Genomic DNA, 20,270 nt, shown 5'->3' on the forward strand with positions numbered 1-20,270 from the left:
CCAGATACCAGAAATAAAAAGAACATACCATGTTTCATTTCAATAATGGGCAGATCAAACAGCTGCTGGACTAAATTCAAATGGATCTTGCCATCACAGAGGAGAACATCTTTTGTTTCTTCAGTTACTGCTCCATTTGAAAAACATTTCTTCAAACGCATGTATGTAAAAGAAAAGATCTTGTTAAAGGTTTAGCTGTTTTACCTGAATCCTTTTAACTATTCCCCTGTTCTCAGTCCTTTCAATTCTTTCATTATTTTGCATTTCCTTTCTCTGTCATTGCTACAGTTTAGAGATGGCACAACTGTGGAGTGCAATTTGAGGCAGAGAGCCCCATGGAAAGAGGCACATGCCTCTTTGGCTTTTGCTTTTTGTGCTTATGTGGCACAAACTGCATCACCCCTTCATATCAAATACATCAGGCCCCACGTTCCTGTGGCCATTGGGTCTTTCTGGCTCAAGAGTCAGTTCAGTGGAAGGGAATATTTCATGCCTACAAGGAAGTTGCTTAAGTCTTGTGCTACCAAAGCAACTGCTTTGGGTTCTGCTCAGTTTGGGCTGTACGTGTGGGTGTTTCGATACTCATTGTTCTGCTATTCCGCCCCAGTAAAATGCCATTTCTGGCACAGAGGATTGCAGAGAGGCTGTGCATAGAGACAGTCTCCCTGAAAGCTGCTGTAGCAAGGTGGCTTGGGAATCATACATGTAAGGGTGTTTTTTTTTATTGATAGAGAGAGAATATATGGATCTACTGCCCTGGAAGTTCTAACATTCCCTAAAAAATATGTGTTTGAATATAAACATGGCATACTCGAGGTGGCACTCGAGAAGTTTAGCTGGTCTTGAGAACTGGCACCTTTGTGTTCTGCCATTCAGGTTACTACAAAGTGCAAGGACCACAAAAATATATTGTTAATATTGTCAGTGGAGTTAATTCATTCTATGTGTTATGGAGTGAATATGGATTTGCATTTGCAATTTCCCATCTGATATCTTTTGAAAGTCAATCGTAACATGAAAACTCCCCCAGTGACCATAAAACTGTTCTGTGTTGTACATTTAGAAGGGATCCAAGTTAATGTTTTAGAACATCTTGAAAAGAAGTCGTCTGTGCTAACTCCTTTTCTTGTCCTACCCTGTCTGCATCTAACTTTATACCCTTGCATCTTCCTTTCTGATACAAAATTATGTTTGAATAAGTTCCCAACTGCATCTGCTATTTCTGTACTTGGTAATCTGACATTTGACTAAACACATCTCTTTTAATGATTGTCTTTTCATTTCTAATTGTGCTGTCTTTTGACTCTCCCAGTGAGCACGTGCTTTTTTGCTGTGCAACAACTTTTCTAAACCAAACAATCACTTCAGTTTTTCTGTACGTGGTATGTATGCTCTCATGCAACAACACTGAACTCTGCTAGTCAGAGTGTCTACCAAACTCTATCTTAATTTGGCCATGCAGATAAAGTATTTTTTTTGTTGTTGTTGTTTTTATATTTTTATCAGCTTGTTTTTTATTTATATATATATATTTATATATTTATTTATATATGATAGAAGGTGTAAGAACTGTAAAAATATCTTTCCATTAAAAACTTCACCCAACTTTCAAAGGTTTCCTCATCTCTTTGCCTGTTCAAAACAGCCAGAAATTTGTTGTTGTGCAATTAATGGGGAAATACCAAAAGAATCCTTAATCAAAGAAATATCATTTTCTTAGCCATAAACCTAGAGTAGCTTCTTATTACAGCTATTGCTATATAAGAGAAATGTCATTTTTAGGTTACTTCAAATTACATTGTTTTGAACCTAAACATACTTAAAACTCAATGGGCTGAACTGTCAGCTTGGCATTTACATTCCCAAGACGCTATTTGCCTGCTGTGTGTTGTGGATTAGTACATCTGAAAACCACTGCATTTCCCTGATCTCAGGCTGAAATACCAGAGTTTATTCAAACCTGTAACTCAGTTAATGGATTATTAAAAAAGATGAATGTCAGTTGAGACAGGTTCATTGCCTTGACCCAAGCAGTTCCTTTTTTTTTTTCATGCAGATATGCTTCAACCCAAGAATAATCAGAAAGTGGTCTAGCAATGTCTCTGTTGACTTGAAACCCACTGCATGGAAATGTATATTTAGGATGACTTTGTTCTAGTGTGCTTTCTACTTAGCCTTTAAAGTTACAATTTTGACGGGTATTAGAAGTTGAAAACATTTTTGTGCATAAAAACCTACATGGCATCTCTTTTGTAAAACCCATGGTTTTACAGTTTTTCAAGTACAGACCTCAAAGCTTAAGTTTCAGAGGTGTTTGTCTTTCATCACTTGTGAGCATTCATATTAGCTGTTCTCTCTTTGTTCTATACTTCTGTTTATAATGATAAACCTGATCACATTTACATTTTATTTTTTTCTGCTGACAAACTCAGTCAGGTCCAGGATCGTTCAGTTTCAATCTTCTAATTATTTAGCCTCTTTTTGTTTAATGGTGGGTTTAAGTAATGATAACGTTCCTCTTTGAGGAATATGTTCACTCACATCACATATATTAACTGAATTAACTTAATGCTCTTTTGAGAGGTAGGTAACTCTTTTTATTCCCTTTTTATAGATCAAACCATTACACAGAGATTGACCTTGAGAGATTCACTCACCTTAGTACTTGCCATTATCATGTGTCGAATAAAAGACCATTTTCTAGCCAAATTTTAATTTAATCCACCACTTCCTAAAATATGTACCTCTGGTTTTGTTGTGTCACTGTTTATCTCCCACTGAAGCCAGAGACTTCATATTAATTTTCATATTAAAAGCTCTTTCTGCTGGTTGTCTTATTTTAAACCAAAGTTTATTGGTGGATTAAGAACATGTTAATCACAGAATAAGCAACTGTATTTTCACATACATGAGGGGATATTTTCAGATAAAGCTTCTGCAGCCAAACACCTGTAATCTGTCAGGTCCAGCCCTCCCTCAACACAAATCCAACAGAAACAAACCATCGATTCAGGAATTGCTTTCCCTCAGCTGTGTCAGCCTGCCCCTTGACCATTTTATAGCCTTTAAAGGATCTCCTGGGCTGCAGCCAGCCAGTCGTGCTGCTGCCAATTTGTCTTTCAAAACTCATGGTTTGGAGCACAAAGAAAACCATTGACCGAGGCAAAAAAGGCTCCTGGATTAGGTGCTATACACCATAAAACCAGACAATAAACAAGCGTGTCTCTTCTAACTTTTTGGATTCCCACTGAGCAGCTAGCCAGTTCTGCCTCCCGATCCTTTTCACTTCTTGTCTTTTATTTCCGAACACACTGCCTACAGCTACCTGGATGCTGAGATCGTCCTTGTGAGCTTAAATTCGATAACTGATGAAACAGTGACGTGAATCAGGACATGCTCCAATCAACAACATTTTTACTACCTCTGGGTTAGTAACTGATTGCAGTTTGCTTGTGTTGTTCCTGCACGTGGATGTCTAGAAATGGAAACTGTCCAAGATGAGGCCCCACAGCTGTGTTGCCCCCACCTGCATTTCTTACTGCATGCACCTCACCAATGCCTCACCAAGCCATAGCCTTGGTCTTTCCATAAACGCGTCGTATTCCTAATTCATTGTCATCTTGCAGTCACTTAACACATGCAAGTGTTTGTCTTCCTCAGTTGTTTCCAGCTAATGAATATAGTTGATAGCAGAAATTCCTGCTTTGTATCCTGGAATTTCCAGTATGCACTTCATATGAGTTCATTTCAATCCATTTTGTCTTATTCGAGATGGTAAGGTCATTAAATCACAGGTGTCATATTCTGATCCCCAACTGAAAATACCACAGACTTTATGCCATAAACAGATTTTATTGGCATATCTCATCAGGTTATTAACGAAACTTTAAGATCAGCCTGAAGACCAATCATGTGAAATCCACTAGAAAATTTCTTATTTTTTTTTTCAAATATATATTTAGAACTGTTTGCTGTCCTCTTTCCAGCTCATTTCTTAACCATCTTCATATTTCTTCTATTAATCCCAATCCCAATATTAATCTTTCTGTTGAACAAATAACTTCCCATATGGCACGATTTTGAGTGCTGTACTGAACAGTGTTTTAAATACTCTTCCTATCTTTTGTGTTAATAATCTCATCTTTATAAAGGAAAGGTATCGGGTTTGTCAGCCACATCTGTGCGCTGCAAGACGAATAAGGGCTGCAGTTGCTTGGATCTGTGTTTTCTTTTCTTAAACCCTTGATTTCAGCTCTTTGAGCTGTGCTTCAGTGATAATTCCAGTTCCGAAACCCCGGTCCCTATTAGTCAGCTTGCTTTTGCCTTGCCCCCACATTCATCGTGTGGGATGCCAGAAACTGGTGAATTATATAGATGTGGGGGATCTGACCAAGAAGACAAGGAAAAGAGAGCTCGGTGGCTACGGAGGAGCACTGAAGAGGAAGGAGAACTATGATTTCCAACACTCAGAGAGCTCTGTGGCACAGCCTCGTGCAGCATCGCCACAGGTACCACCAGTGAGCTTTGGCAGCCTGTGCTGCTTCCCTCTCCACCCTTGATTTTTGCTGCTGGGATCCCGGTTTGATTTCTGGTGGATCCTGATTTTATTTTGGTGGAGCTCTCAACAGCTCAGCATCTTCACATGGCCTTATGTGGGACGTTCCAGCTGCAACCCTAAGTAACCTGTCAGAGAAGAGTAAGCCTGTAAAATGTTTGAATTAGAAGAGATTTGAGGTGCTCAGGGGTGCTTAAATCCCAGCTCAGTTTGCATTTATAGCACACAGAAGGACATGTGTGATGTGATGCTAGCATTTGCTAGCATTTCTCTGCTCTTTGCTCCCTCTTAATAGCTCTGCAACTAATGTTGCAGGTGTCTGGTCATCTAAGGCATGCCCTTTGTCATCCTTGATCTTTGGGATTTTTGTTGGTTTGCTTACTCAGACCTTTACTTTACAAAAGCTTGGCTTCATTTTTGGCAGTACATTTGTCTTTTTGTATCTGGCACCCAAATGATCTGGCCTAATGAAAGGTGTTGCATCTCCACTACAAACCCTTCTTGCCTGCTGCTGGTCACCTTCACAACACTGTCGTCAGAATTTGTTCTTAACAGATTCCTCACCCTTTGCTCAAAATGTTATCCCTGCATTAATCACCCCTGGTCTTGACTACTGCAGGTCTTTTATGGTCATCCTAAATCTCTTCCTTCTAAACTTCAGGCTGGCTGACTAGTTTCTTACTCCAGGGAGCAGTCATAACGCCTTCCTCTTCCATCATTTTCATGACTTTCTTTCTATTGCTCGACTCGAGGCAAAATTACCCTTTGGATTTCCAGAAGGTTCGTGGTCTTATCATAGCTGATCACTGCAGCCTGCTTTCTCCTTATCTCTTTGCTCATTTTACTGTCACCCCCCCTTCTTTATCTCTACTGCATGTATTTGTATCAGCAAATTTATTGCCACGTGTTTGGATCCCTTCAGTTCATCTCCCAGCTCTGTGTAAAAATTGTTGATTTTGTAGCTGACCTTGGCAATAAAGTTTCCCGTAGTGAATTGTAGGAAGGTATAAAAGTACAAATTGTCTTGTATCTAATTGTTGGTGAACGCTAACAAAAGGAAATAAGGAAATCCTGTTGACTAATTGCTGAAAAGATATTTATTTCCTGTGTAATCAGGCAATACGTGCTTTCTGTGATGTAGGTTTTTGACATAATGCTGCTTGTGAGCAAAATGCAGGAGTTTTTAAGATACTCTTCAGATTAAGATGAATTTTATTCCTCCTGGAGAGGTTCCCCTAAATGCCATTATTTCCAAATCCAGATTGCCTTTATTTCCACTCTAATTAGCTTTTGAATGAGGCTAGTTTAAATATTCTGCAGCTGTTTCTTTTCTGGGGGAAATGGATGATAAAAGCATCTTTTTGCAAGATGAAACAGAAACAGATCTGTGGCAGATCTTCATCTCTCTCTTTTTTTTCCCCCTTGTTAAATAATATCTCCTTATTGTGTCTGTCTGTCTGCCCTCCCACACTAGCCTGAATCACAAGTCTGTGTGTGATGAAAGAGCAATAATATTTGCTTTTCAGGGTTGAATGATCAAATCACCTCTGGTGGCTGGCTGCTATTACACAAGTGATAGTGCAGTGACATTTCCGAAGTGTGAGTGATCGTGTTTTTCTTTTATGGCTGTGGGCTACGCAGAATATAAATTCTGGTAGTGCCGCATGGACATGACTTCAGAGAAGTTGTGGGCAGGCCAGCACTAACAGAATAAAGGTTTTGAAGGCTATTCAGGAAGAAGACATTCTGAATAATTAAGCAATACGCATTCTGGTTTATATTACGGTTTTCTAAGCAGATCTGGTATCTTTATGTACGTCAGTAACACTGCTGCACAGCAATGTTCGTCACTGCCTGTTAATCATTGCTATATTTTTATCTATTATGCTTTAAACTTTTATGTTTTTAATGTGTATGGTTGTGTAGTACTGCTCATTCTACTTTATGGTAAAATTTCTCAATCAAGATCGAGCCTCTGCTGTGCTGGGGGTTGCACAAACACCTGACCCAAGAAGTTGCCAGATAATGGCCATATTATTGACCAGACTGCAGCTCCTAAAGTTTAGAGTCTTTTCCACAGGCTGATATTTATTTCATATGGCAATAAAGCTATTTCCTGACTTTCTGCACCGTGAACACAGAGCCTGGCTGGAACCCATAGCCCAGCTGGTCCCTGAGCTCACGGGGCGCTCCTGCAGAAAGAGCAAGGTTCAGATGTCTGAATTCAAATTAATTAAAAGAACTTATCTTCTGAGAAAATTATCAGCTGCCTATGAAGCAAATATTTCCCTGTCTGTCTGGAGGCCTTTTTGCCATCAGTCTATTTTTCATTATTTTTTGGCATCATTATGTGATGCTGCTGGATTTCAGATGAGGGGCTGAACTACTCAGGGCATTAGATGTGAGACTTACCCAGAAGATCTATGTGTTGGGAAGACATCGAGTGGCATTTTCTGAGTCATTATAGTGTAGTACTAGAGGGGCTTTCTGCTGACTCAATGTGAAATTAACCTGTTTAGATAAATAAGAGACTTCCTTTTTAAATCTAGTTACTTTGGCAATATTTTAGGCACACTAGTTTTATTACGTAATATTATTATTATTATTATTATTTATTTATTCCCAAAGAGGAAATCAGGAAAATTAATTCTTACTGCTTGTGTAAGCCAACATGTGCATGTTGACTTCAGATCTTAGGTTAATGTTAGGTGTCACAATCAGAACTTCTCTTTGGAAAGGTTAATCCAATCAAATCCAAGAAAAAGGGGCTACTTGATAAATAAAGAAGTTGATTTATATTAAGAAATGAGAATTAATTCAAACATGCTGGGGAACAGAAGATCTTGCTTCTTGCTAAATAAAATCCTAAATTATTTAAAATAGACCTTTTTTTTTTTAACCAGAATTTTTATAATATATTCAAGTTAAATTATTGACTAATTCAGATCAAAAGCTTTGTTTTTATCCAGTGTACTTAGCATACCATCATCTGCTAAAATGCCAAGTAAATAATTGCTAACAATTAATGAATATGTTTAAATCGAGTCACGATTCCCTTAATGAATGTTCAAGGAGGGGTGCTTAGACGTCTGTATGGATCCCTTTGAAACAAAAGGAGGTCGTTATTCTACAACCATGAGTCAAATTTGTCTAAGAAATACATACTGCAGCAGCAGCATTACGAAATTAATGTATTACTTGAGTTAACTCTGCTTATCTTGCAACAGAGAATGCATTTGCAACTGGCATCAATATCCCGAAAGGAACCCTGGTTCTAGCAGCGATGCCAATAGAATCAGGATGAGCAAACTATTATCAGTATAATATTGGTATTACTGGTAATGATACTAAGAATAAACACAAGAAATAATTGCACAGCCTTTGTTCCTTAGTTGAAATTCTTATTGAAGCCAGCAGGAATTTTGTTAAAATAAGGGTGGGATAGGAACATGGTGATTTGATATTCATCTATTTATTTAATGAAATGATAATTGCATACTGGCAGATAATTCTTCTGAAAATTTGTAGTGATAACACTTTTTGCAAATTGATTGTGTCCAGTTGTGTAAAGATTAACAGTGAGACATTGAAGTAGAAATAAGTCAGCTTTGTATCATTCCCACCTGAATTTTCCCCAAGTTGATATTCAGTACTTTGTTTCAGCCTTCATGAGAGTCTAGCTACCTTCAAACTTTGGATTTGAGCTCAGGTTTGACTTTATTAGGTTTCTGGTGGGGATGCCTACTGATAGCTACTCACAGGCTCCTCTCTACACTAAACTAACACACAAACCTTTTTGTACATGTAGCCACGTGTCTTTGTGCTCTTATTTGATAGAGGCACACAAAGTCAGCTACTATCCATGACAGTTTTGCTTAGAAGTTTTGCAAAGAAAATACACAGCTCTCCCACATGAAGTATCCTCTAAATCCATGTTAGTCTTAGTTATTGTTTCAGTGACAAAATACCATTTTAAATTAAGCTCGATGCCAACCTCAGGTTGCATTTCTCATGGGTTGGTAAGAATTAAACTGCATCCTCTTGATCTAAAGCTATATAAATAAAATATTGCTTTAAAGTTCAGTGGATTATCACAATATTTGTAAATTGATGAAAAAATTACCTGATAAGTGATATGAACAACCGGCGGTTCCTGTGAACACGGGTAGGCTAAAGATACCCTTCTCCCATTTTTAGCAAGGTCTGTTATTTCGGAAAGACTCAGTTGTAACTCGTTGAAGCTGCCGCAAAGTCTCTCTAAATTTCTGGATATGTGACTCATTCCTCTTTCACTTGGCAAATTGTTATTTTTAGAGCTCGATGTTTCTTGGATCACGCTGAACTGCACTTTAGGGGAAACTGGTCTACTGGAAGGCCTGGCAGGTGTTCCAAAACCAAGAAGAGCCATTGAGCGATTGGTAGGTTCAGCATCCAAATTTTCCAAGGCAATGGAGGTGTCACCTGGGAGCTTTTTCTCATCCAGGTCACTAACACTTGAGGAAGAGCTCTGCTCATAACTGGGGCTCTTCACTTCTTCAATGAGTCTTCTCCTGCCACTAGGAGACTGAATAACTGTGCTTCTCGGTATCAACAGCTCCCTGCTTGGACCTTGGTCTTCTGTGGCAAGATTTTCAAAGAACTTTCTTTTTCCAGGTATGTTCACAGAGGATACAAAGCTATAAAGCATGTGCTGCTTCGTGTCTGGCAGAGCTGAAGAATCCTCTTCCAGCATCAGTTCTTTGGCCATCAGGCGCATTACGTACCTGTCTGAACTTGATGAGGGAATGAAGTTAGGCTCGGGGAACTTTTGCTTCCCGATGAGGATCAACAGGAGCTTATCAGTCAAAAAGCACAGGCCCTTTGGTCTTTCATTTTTTTCCAGCTGGATTTGTTGAATATGGGGCATGCAGGAAGAGGTCACTGAATACACTAAAACAATGTTAGAAGTGTTAGAGGCTACTGCCACAATCTGAGCTCGAAGGTCAAAAGCCATAATGTCAGGAACCAGAATACCTGGGATGGTGACTTTTCTGGTGGTGGTTACCTTCCTCTCAAAAGTCACCAAGATCAGGTAAGAAGAATCTTGACCATTTATTGTTGCAGAGTCTTTGCGTTTCAGGGTAATGAGAGGACCGGGATCAGACCGCCGGTGGTTTGCAAGGATATGGGTTAAATCCATAGGTCCCGATGAAGAAGAAGCTATTGAATCGACAGTGCCTGACCTGTCTGAATCTGTGGACCTTCGTCGCAGGTCCATGGAGTATTCCTCATCGCCAAACACCATAGACTGTGAGACTAAAGAGCCAGTTTCGGTTCCAGATGGCGTATCAAACGTAATGCCCGCGTTCAAGCCGCAGATGTTATCCAAAGGAAGCTCGGTAGCTACAGCAATTTGGAAATCCAGCGTGGCTTCCATAGCGCAGATATAACCTCCCACATCGAAGACTGGGCAAAAGGAGCAGACGTTTAGAGTTTTCTGAGCATCATCCCAAATATAGGAATGCAGGGCACTGCCTATAGCGACTACCAAACGATTGCCATCCTTCGTCCAGCAAGCGCAGTGAATAAGCCCACTGCTTTTGATGTCTGCCTTAACTCTACTATTGTCTGTACGAACAGCATGCAAGACTGAAGCGTCTCTCTTCGTAAGCACAGCCAAGACCTCCTGTTTCGGGTGCCACACACAGCCCTGGGAAAGCAGTGGAAACGGCTCCCCGATTTCACAGGTCTGAGAAACCAAGGGTTTGTTCTTCTCGGTGGCGCTGCAGCCCAGCTGCCAAACGCTGACGTGCTTTTTGTGCTGAACAGCGAGCAGAGCTGGCGTCTCTGCAGAGCAACACGGGCCCCAGTAAAGCCCATACACGTGTTCAAACTGACCGACAACGCTCGAGTCTCCAAACTTCAGCTCTCCGTTCTGGTAGTACAAGGCAGTCAGCACCACTTGCTTCCCATCTGTCCAGGCGATTCCATGCACGGGGTGGATGGCTTGATATAAAGCATTGAGACCAGTTCGCAGCAGCTTTGCCTTTCCCAGCTCCATCCTTTGAGATTTTCTCCCTACTGGTGATTGTTCCAAAGTAGAAAATCCATGGAATTCATTTGCAGACCATGATGAGGAAAGAAAAAAAAAATAGATCTTTTATTTCCTTCCCTTCCTTTGCAGAATCAAACTGTGTTTTGTTTTGTTTTTTTTTTCTGCTAATTGTCCACGAGCCTATATTGTGAACGCCTTCCCAGTAAGCCTGCAGCTGCTCTTCTAAGTATAAACCCATGTCAAAGCTGCTTTTGCTATGTCTTTTCCTGGGAGGAGTTATCATCTTCATGTGATGGCTAACAAGGTTTAACCAATTACTGTACGTTTTCGTAGAAGTCTATTTTTAACTCTTCACTGCTGGGTGTGTGTTTAAAAATAGCATTTAATACCTTGACCTTCAGTGAATGAAGGTCTTTGGTGAAGGCTGGAGAGAGATCGTATGCCGTTAAACCTAAGTATTAAGCTACAGCCTGAAATAATGACCTAACACTTCTTTCAACCAGCCTTTGAAGGGTAAAGGAAGATTTAAATATATCCGAGAACTGCACAAGGCAGACTGCAACCTCTGATGGACAGCGCCTTTCAGGGATACATGGCCCCAAGTGGCTGTGAAAGGAAAGGAGAAAAAAAAAATCCTGTTCTGTTCTGTTAGTAATTCCAGGAAGATGAAGGAAGGTGAAATTAAATATATATACATGTATATATATATTCTAGAAGTAAGGACAGCTGACTAGTGTTCATTTTACGGGGTTGGATTTCCTAGCTGCAGTCATATATTTATTTCTTTCTTGGTCTTCCCAGCCACCTATATGTGAGGACTCTTCCCTCAACAGGCAGCCAAAATGTATTGCTGAAAATAAATGTTCAGGGTGAGATCCCATACTCAGAGATAAGCGACCATTGCTATTAGAAATGCCCTAGGATGCCAGGGACAGCCAAGGGGGGCTGGCAGGTAGGGCACAGGGCTTGCAGAAGGTTAGTGCCACCCCGGGTGGCAATAGGCAGCACACAGACTATCCCTAAATAGCCCCGAGACCACCAAAAATGGTGTTAGAGGCTTACGGGCAACTGGATCCCATCCTCAGCATCTTTATGTGGTTCTGGGTTTGCTGCCAGCTCCTTTCTGCTTTGATGCAACTTGCGTCTCTTGTGATTTTCATGACAAAATAATGTGAATTAATTACACCTGGGCAAAGCAGGTTGTAAAGTGATCGGTGTGATAGCTACGGTTAAAGGTTTAAGACAACTGTAGATATTCTGCACCTTTGGCTGATTTACAATTTATCTATTTTTATATTCCACCTGGCAAAAGGTGACCTCTTATTGGATCACCGCTGCAAGAATTTTCTTAATGTCCTTTTCCCAGGTGTATTTAATGGGGATGGTGAGTACCACTAAAGAACTCCCAAATTTATGTAAAGTAATCATGCTGTAGTCTCATTCACAGCTACGTGCTTTTTGTAGCTTATTTCATGAAGACTGCATTCAGAATCGAAATATTTTATCCTCATCAAGGACAAACCAGCAGTGGTGACTGGAATAGGTGAAAATCAAAATTAAAGAAATAGGTAAAAAAGCTAAATAAGGAGGTTAGAAGATCCATTTTTTTAATGTAAGTCTCCTAAATTATTGGTCTCTGTCTGTGCTTGCAGTGAGAGCATATTTTTAATGCTTTTACCTTACTGATTGCTGACACTGATTTCCAGGCAGTCCCTAAGAAGCCACACTGCCTGTCTCACTAGGAACTCTGACCAGGCACTTTCTTAAAGTAGCTGCAGGAGTACTCTTTCATATATAGAGGTAGCTTTTTTACCCATAGTAGTTATAAGAAACAGATTACGTTAAAAAACAATCCCAGCAGCTCCACAAAATTGCAGAGTCTGTATAAGATATTTTTGTTTCGCTTTAAAATAAGGTCACTTAGCTGCTTTGCTGTCTTCTGGAAGTATTTTACTGATAAAGCTTTTTTTTTTTTTTAGCACAACCACCTCATCTACATTCCGAATGGTGCTTAAAATATCATTAAAAACCAAACACCAACAACAAAACACAAAAACAACACTATGTTGCAGCTGGATTCTAGTAACCTAGAATGTGGATTTGATACAGACACTTCTGCTTCAGTATGACTGAAATGCTCAGAAAATGTTTCACTAAGGAGGATATGTGTTTTGCCAGCTAAGCAGACATCTTGAGATCATAGACTACTCACAAGGAAGATTGTCTTTTTCTTTTTCTTTTTCTTTTTCTTTTTCTTTTTCTTTTTCTTTTTCTTTTTCTTTTTCTTTTTCTTTTTCTTTTTCTTTTTCTTTTTCTTCTTCTTTTTCTTTTCCTTTTCCTTTTCCTTTTCCTTTTCCTTTTCCTTTTCCTTTTCCTTTTTTTCTTTCTTTTCTGGGGGTCCTGGTAGACACCAAACTGGACGTGATCCAGCAGCGTGCCCTTGCTGCAAAGAACACAAATGCAGTTCTTGGCTGAATGAGGCAAAGTTTTGCCAGCAGGTCGAGGGAGGTGATCCTTCCCCTCCACCCAGCACTGGGGAGGCCACACCTGGAGGAGTGGGTCCAGCTTTGGACCCACTCCTCAGTTCACCAAGATAATGCATCTCCTGTTTCCTGTCACATAACATCTCTATGTCCTGTGGTATAATTGTTCTAGAAAGTTTGAAGCAAATCAGTAAAAAGCCTTAGTAGCTATGGAGTTACACTCTTCAAAGCAAAGGAGAACCCGGGAACTACAAAGAATCTTTGTAATGCAGCTTCAGTGAATTCAAGGTGAGGCCCACCAAGGAGACAGAGAACCTCTGAAGAGTTTGCTGTCCCCTTTCCTTGAATCTCTAAGTCTGTGTTTCTTGAAATCTGCAGAGCTTGGACACCCTACAAGGTTTATTCTGTATGCAATTGAGTTTGAACCTCCGGCTCCATTGAGATAACATTTGAGGATCTCAAGGAAAATTTCCTGCCATGGTTCATTTAGCAGGTTTTTGAGTGGGAGGGAATAAGGTGGGCCAGAAACTTGGGTGTGAACGGAATCGCCTCCCTGAACACCATACATGAGGAAAGTAAATTGAGAAAGATCACAGTTCACAGTTTATCTTTAAAAAATTTTCCAAGTAATGGAAGACTTGTGAAATACACAAATGAAAAAACCTAGAGCTATGCTGTGATTACAGAATTTAAATAATATCTGGATCAAATCAAGTTCCAGGCACAGACAAAGTGCAAATGAAAGAGACTATGAGGGTTTTTTTTGGCACAATCTCATTTTTGAGAAAGATGATCCAATTTGGGGCCGGGGGTTTTCTTTTTACTCACTTAGCATAATTTTCTGGAAACAGGTAAAACATTTCAGTGATATTTCTGTGTCACCTTGGCATGCAGAAACCTATATAATGCCTAAAATAAAGTCTGGTAATTGAAAGCTGTCCTGGCAATGCTATAGTTTTTCTTTGAGACCCAGAGTAATCTGCTAGTAATCTGAGACAGTCCAGTGAGCGACCACAGTCTTTACAGGGACACTGAGCTAGATTCTGATCCTATTAGCACCACGTTGCCACTGAATAACATTGGTATTACTAAGATCAGAATGTCACCCACGGTTTAAATCAAATATTTCGGCTGGTGGCACCTTTGCTGGCCCTGTCCTGCAGAGTGATCCCAGCCAGCTGGTCTGCGTCTCTTCAGAGGAGGTGGTTGTTGGAAGCACCAAACGAAGTCCAGAACTGAACACCATCCTCTGATGGTATGGTAATGGCTAACACGTAGTTATGTTGATAGAACATAACAATTTAATAGTGTCAGTAAGTTCCCATCGTTCTCAATGAACCCTGAAAAACCAAATCCAGCCCTCAGAGCGGCAGAGGTTGAGCTACCCTTTTTTATAATACTCTTTTTATATTGCTGTTTTCTCCCATTGCTGTACCTACTATTCACCTGTCTGGGGAAATGGTGAATATTTTTGTGTTCAATATGAGTCAGGGATAATGAGATCCAGGCTCTTAAATATATTTACTTGCCTATTTCCTGTCTAGTGGGAGATAGGTATCGCAGTATCTCTGTGGATCTGAGTTGAGTGCCTTGCTGGAAAAGCTGAGATTCAGACTTCATTTTCTCCTTTATTCATGGTAAAATAACTCCTTCTGGGCTAAATCTTGCTTCAAGTTAATTAAATTGATGTTAATATTCCTGGTGACTTCAAAGGAAGACAGATTCAGCTCCATATGTAATGAAAACATAACAGTAATAATTTTTCTAATACTAATTTAACTCAGATTTATAAAATGTCTAATGCTTTGTGATATTTCTACTTCAAAAACATTTCTATTTAAAGCTCCCCGCCATGATTTCACCAATTTAAGTTGATGTATCGTTTAGCTCGAATACTTTCAAGAAGCTTGAGTAATGTATTTATTTCTCCACATTGACGTTTCTTTTCCTTGAGATCTGATTTTAAAAAATAGTTATCTGTCACAGGCTGACTGGAACAGAATGTGAAAATGATGCACAGTTAATAAAGATACAAAATACGTAATCTGTCAGAGCAGATCTACTGATCACGCTATGTAAATCAGCATCCTCCTGACAGCGATATGTCTGCGAGCTGTTGCTGCTCTCAGAAGGGGATTTAACCCGCTCTTCTGCTGGTGAGCTCTGGTAGGTATGTGCCAGGTGAAGACCTAATGAAACGTATTGTTTAAATAAATACGTTCAAGGAAACTGTTAAGAAGCTCGGTTAATTAAAAATAAATAAATAAATAATGTAAGTTGTTATGTAAAGGCAAAGCCCCAGGCTTTTTTAGGCAGGCTGTATTCTAACTAGGAGAATAAACTATGAAGAGTTCAGGCAGGGAAGTCACAGCTTCTCTCTGTGTCTCTTTTTTTTCCACATTTCAGCATCACAGTCTCACAGGAGTGTTGTCGACAGCTCTTTTGGTCTTCGTGGCTCTTGCAACTCCTTCTCTTGTGTAGTATAAAGTCAAATCTTGTTCAGTTCTAACACAGCAGTCCAGCAAGATGGGGATAGCAGAGTTGGTGAAGGATTTATTAATCTTCCAAGCTTTCCCTTTTGTGGTTTAGAGTGAAAATTGGAGTTCACTGTAGTGGGGGAAGAGAACCAGACTTTTGTGGAAGGTCACTTTACTCTTGCTCCCAGCAAGACCGTTGGGCTCAGTCTTTTTCTGGCTAAAGCAAGACAGGAGAGGACTAAAGAAGGCAAGCACACAGACGGTGGCTATGCAAACATGACCACAGAGAATGAGATTCATCCCACTTTTAATTGTATGGATGGGATTCATCTTCCAAATGACCGTGCCTCAGTTGAGGTACACACAGTTGGCTGCCTACGTGAAGGCAGCACCCAAGCTCCCAGGGGGCAGCCGAGCTGAGCCTCAGCTCTGTACCACACCTCTAGGCATACACACCACGGTTGTCTACATCTCACCCTGCTTACTGATTCTCTCCAAAGCCAGCAGTGAGAAACAGCCACTTTCAAGGCATGATTCATCCCATCCCGAAGCACCTAAAATAGAACAATAAATCTTGCGTTATGAGTCTAGCTGATGTACCCAGCTAGGCCGTGGTTATGGGCAGATGAATGCCAAGGAGTGGCTGCGTAGGCATCACACGCGTGCCTGTTACAGCTAGCACGTTGATCAGTGATCAGCCCACGGACAGCTCGTTCTTCAGCTACCCACACCCCTCCCAGCACTGAACACCCCGTCTCAATCCAGTTTTGTGGCTTAATACCCCCTGTCTGTATATGCCAGTCTCCACGCTGTTCTTAAAAAGCTGTGCTTGTGGAAGAGAATCTTAAGGAAAGTGATAGAAACTCCAGTACTTACGTTATTAAAATTAGACTAGGCAGAAGAGTAGGAAATGTTCTTTAGGAACTGTTCCTGTCTTGGCAAAGAGAGGAAACGAATGATCTAATAGGTCTTTCCATCTGTAAGTCAGCATTCGGCTTCCAAATTGCCAGCCTTTTTCTTTCACAGGCATTACATTTGTTTGCTTTTAAAGAAATCTCTTATAGTATCTTCTATTTTAACACGATGATGTACATTTGGAGCCATATTTTTATCACCTGCACCAAATGCATCAAACAACTTGGGAACTTCTTGCATGGCTACATACTCTTCGCTGTAGCGTGCACGTTCAGTTATATCACTCTCACTGGAAAGCCCATTGTAACTTGAACAAGAACAAAGGATAATATTTTTGCAGATACGTATTTATCCCAGCTTGATAATTTGTAAAGGTCATTTAGACTCTGTCGGCACTGAGAAAATAATTTATTATTGTAATGGGATTCGGGTCGGTATGACCCTGATACAACCCTGTATCGAAACTGGTTGGTTGACATTATAAAGAGTCAAACTCTTAGCAGCATCTGTTTTGGAAAGAGCACTAGAAAGCAAATTTCATAAAGTATATCAAAATTGGTTGCTTCTGAGTCAAGTGGATTCTAGTATCTATTCAAGCAGTTAAACCATGGTTGAGAATATTGATTGAGGAGGATGGTCAGGTCTCTCTCTGCAGCTAATTTTGCTTCAAGTATGGGGGGTGTATGATGGCAACGTGTCTGATGGCCAGGTTACACAAATATCTTCACTGTTGCTTTCACTGGTAGAGCTGTTCTGCTTCAGGGATGATGAAGAGACAATTTCAGAAGTATCTGAAGAGAGATGCCTCACAGATCTTTTTGGAAACCCTTGCAACAGACCATCTTTGGCTTGGTCTTCCCTAGAAATGTTCATGCTAGTTAGATTTAAGAGGACTTCCTACTCCCCCCAGTATAAGAGGACTTTCTTCCCCCCAGTATAGACAAATACCTTGGTGAATTTTTTCTAATACAAACCTAATAATTAAAATTAGTGCTAACATCCTGCTGCTATCTACCCATTTTTTTTAATAGTTCACCTTTAAACTTTCAGTGCAGACTGGAACAGAACTATTTTGGATGATGGTTTTTGTCCATAATCCTTGAGCTAGCTGAAGTGTTAGGTAGAATTGTATTGAAGGTCCTGCGGTGTCCAAATTTTTACAGAAAGGCTGCGGTGGTTCTGTTCTGGTTCAGATACAGCCTGAATTTAGAAGCAAAAGTTCACCAGTAGGATGGGTTAGAAATTTCTGTACTCGAGGGTCAGTTTAAGCTTAAATGTTTGTTTCCCAGGATTCAGCCACCTTGGCTCCATAGGTGCAAGACCCAGAAAGGCTGACTCAGCCTTTCCTTTCTGTAAGAGTGACAAAGGCCAAATGCTGGGTCAGCCCTGATGGGGAGTTGAATGCCAGCAAGATTAGTGTTTGTGTTTGTGCTAGAGATGAAACTGAAAAGCCCGAGATTTTTAGTGCCTATTGTAGATCTGTTAGCGCTTACCTAGAGCTAAAACTGTCCCTGGAGTATCACATGAAACCAAATTAAAACAAAACAAAAGTTTTACCAAAGTTTTACTGTCCTGCTCATAGCTGTTCTGCGAGGTCTACAACCTACCTCTCTGCCTGAAGATCTTTTATTTGTAACTTCAAATCATTTTGGTCCAGAGCTTCTAGGAACTCATTACACGGCATTACCATTCCACATGCAGATTGAAGGAAAACAAATATAGCCTTAATTTTCTGAATCCATTACCCAGCTCCCTTGATTCATTTATCTGGAGGATTGAGAACGCCAGTTAATTTCTTTTCCATAGTTACATTTTCCAAAATCATCGAAAGACTAATCAGAAGCTTGTAGCTAATATTTGCGGTTTGTTTGGTTTTCTCCTGTTGTTTGAACTGCTTCCAATATGTCTAGCCAGTGACATTTCTTCACAATGCAGAATAAATACCAAAACTATGGAGGAAAGAGTTTTGCTGGAGAGAGCAGCAAGTGTATTGCATTGTAAATACAAAGTTTCTCAGAGTGATCCCTCTGTCACTTCCATAGCAAGGAAATGGCAGAGCTGGAATAATTAGTTTACTGTTTATAGATATGATTCCAGTTCTGTTTTGTTCAGTTTGAAAGACAGACTTGCTTACATTTCTTTTTATCCATTTTTTTGTTGTTGTTGTTGTTGAGAAAGATTGGATGAAAGAGAAATATTAATCCTCTTGGGCTGTCTGCTTTTATATTGCTATTACGAGAAATGTTGGTGGTGAGACCACCCCACATGACCCCAAGTTTAGGCTTTGGGCCCCAAGCTGTTACATTTATTTATAATAAAAGAGGACCTCTGCTCTTGAACTGTTTGCAATCTAAATAGACGAGGCAAAATTATCATCCTCATTACATAGGTGGAATACTGAGGCACAGAGCAATTCAGAGTCTAACTTCAGCAAGCTGGCTTCAAAATGGTAGGCAGTGAAGCACTATCAGTGCAGTAATCTACATGCTGCTAATTAGCCTGGATGGATGCTGCAGTTACATGTTTATATGGCACCTGAGATGCTAACTAGGTTTTACACACATGGATGTCCTGAATCTACAGCTAGCGCTGTGTGGTCAACCTCACTGCCACTGCTTTATTTCCTTCTCTTCTGAGTTTGGTACAAAAAAATATTACTGATAGAGCAATTTAGGGAAGGGATCTTTAGAGGCCATATGGTCCAACTGCTTGCTTGAACCAGCCAGCTTCAAAGTTCAGTCAGATTCCCCAAGGCTTTGTAGGAAAATTCATCTTGTGAAGACGTTTCCCCTAAATTTAGTCAGAGCTTCCTTTGTGATTTGTGTCTGTTGCTTCTCGTCCTTATGCTGGGCATCTCCACCCTCATTAGGCAGCTGTAGACAGAGACTGAGATCCTTCCTTAGCTTTGTCTTCTGCAGGCTGAACAAACCCAAATCTCTCATCCTCACCCCTAACCATGCTGGTGGCTCTTCATTGAATTTGTTCTAGCACCTCAGTGTCTTTTCTTGCACTGGGAACACAGAAACCTGTGAGAGAAGATACTAATCCAAAGACATTAATCCAAAATCACATTCTTTGGAAGTGGTAAATTGTGTTCTAGAAGTCATCCCCCTTGGATCCTGGTGTCGTGGACTTTTTTGCCTCCATTTCTGAGCATAAGCTACCACGTTCCTCGCCCTCACAACTGATTCTCTAGCAGTTCATAGTGTATATCCTGATGATCTGGAGCTCTTCCCCATGTACACCTCCTCTCTACTTTGCTTATCATGGCCAGCGATGCACAGGAGCATTTGCAGTGACATGACCTGCTGAGCTGTGCAGGCTGCTGTTTATTTTCATTGTTTTTTCCAGCATGCTGTTGGTTTTGCATGTTCTGCACAATTTTGGATTAAAATTACTAGACAGCGCTTGTTGGTTCAGTGAGGGGAAAGGTCAGGATTTGTAAAATATCCATAGTTTGCTCTCATTATTTGTTCATAGAACAGTGGTTGGGTTTCAAAGTAAAATTGAGTCCTTCCCCAAGGATGCTGGTGTGGGAAACGTGTGTTTTCTGGTTGTTGTTGTTGTTTGTGGCATCCATGAATTTCTATGTTTGCAGAATTCGTGCTGTCTGTTTATGGGCAATTTAGTGCTTTGGCCTTCAAGGGGAGTTCTTTGTACACATATGGAATTTATTACACATGATTTGTAGAGCCTTTGTAGATTTTCAAAGCAGAGAAGAATGGGATTTCACAATATAGGAACTATGAGCTAAGCTATGAACTAAATTAAAACACCCTCAAAATTTGAAAACTCTTTGTCTTCCT

At 40.2% G+C, this 20,270-nt stretch overlaps 1 protein-coding gene across 1 annotated transcript in view; it reads right to left on the minus strand.

Annotated features, from left to right (window-relative positions):
• The window catches only part of LOC101800614 (WD repeat and coiled-coil-containing protein), a 30,077-nt gene that overhangs the window by 6,938 nt on the left and 2,869 nt on the right, over positions 1–20,270 (minus strand). Inside the window, exons 3-4 of the mRNA XM_021267756.4 lie at positions 8,679–16,103; positions 29–149 (exon numbers count right to left, since the gene is read on the minus strand). Coding sequence (XP_021123431.1) covers positions 29–149; positions 8,679–10,595 — 2,038 coding nt within the window. The 5' untranslated portion in view covers positions 10,596–16,103. The remainder of the gene's footprint in view (positions 1–28; positions 150–8,678; positions 16,104–20,270) is intronic.

This window comes from Anas platyrhynchos, chromosome 3 (assembly GCF_047663525.1).
Source record: "Anas platyrhynchos isolate ZD024472 breed Pekin duck chromosome 3, IASCAAS_PekinDuck_T2T, whole genome shotgun sequence".
Taxonomy (NCBI): domain Eukaryota; kingdom Metazoa; phylum Chordata; class Aves; order Anseriformes; family Anatidae; genus Anas; species Anas platyrhynchos.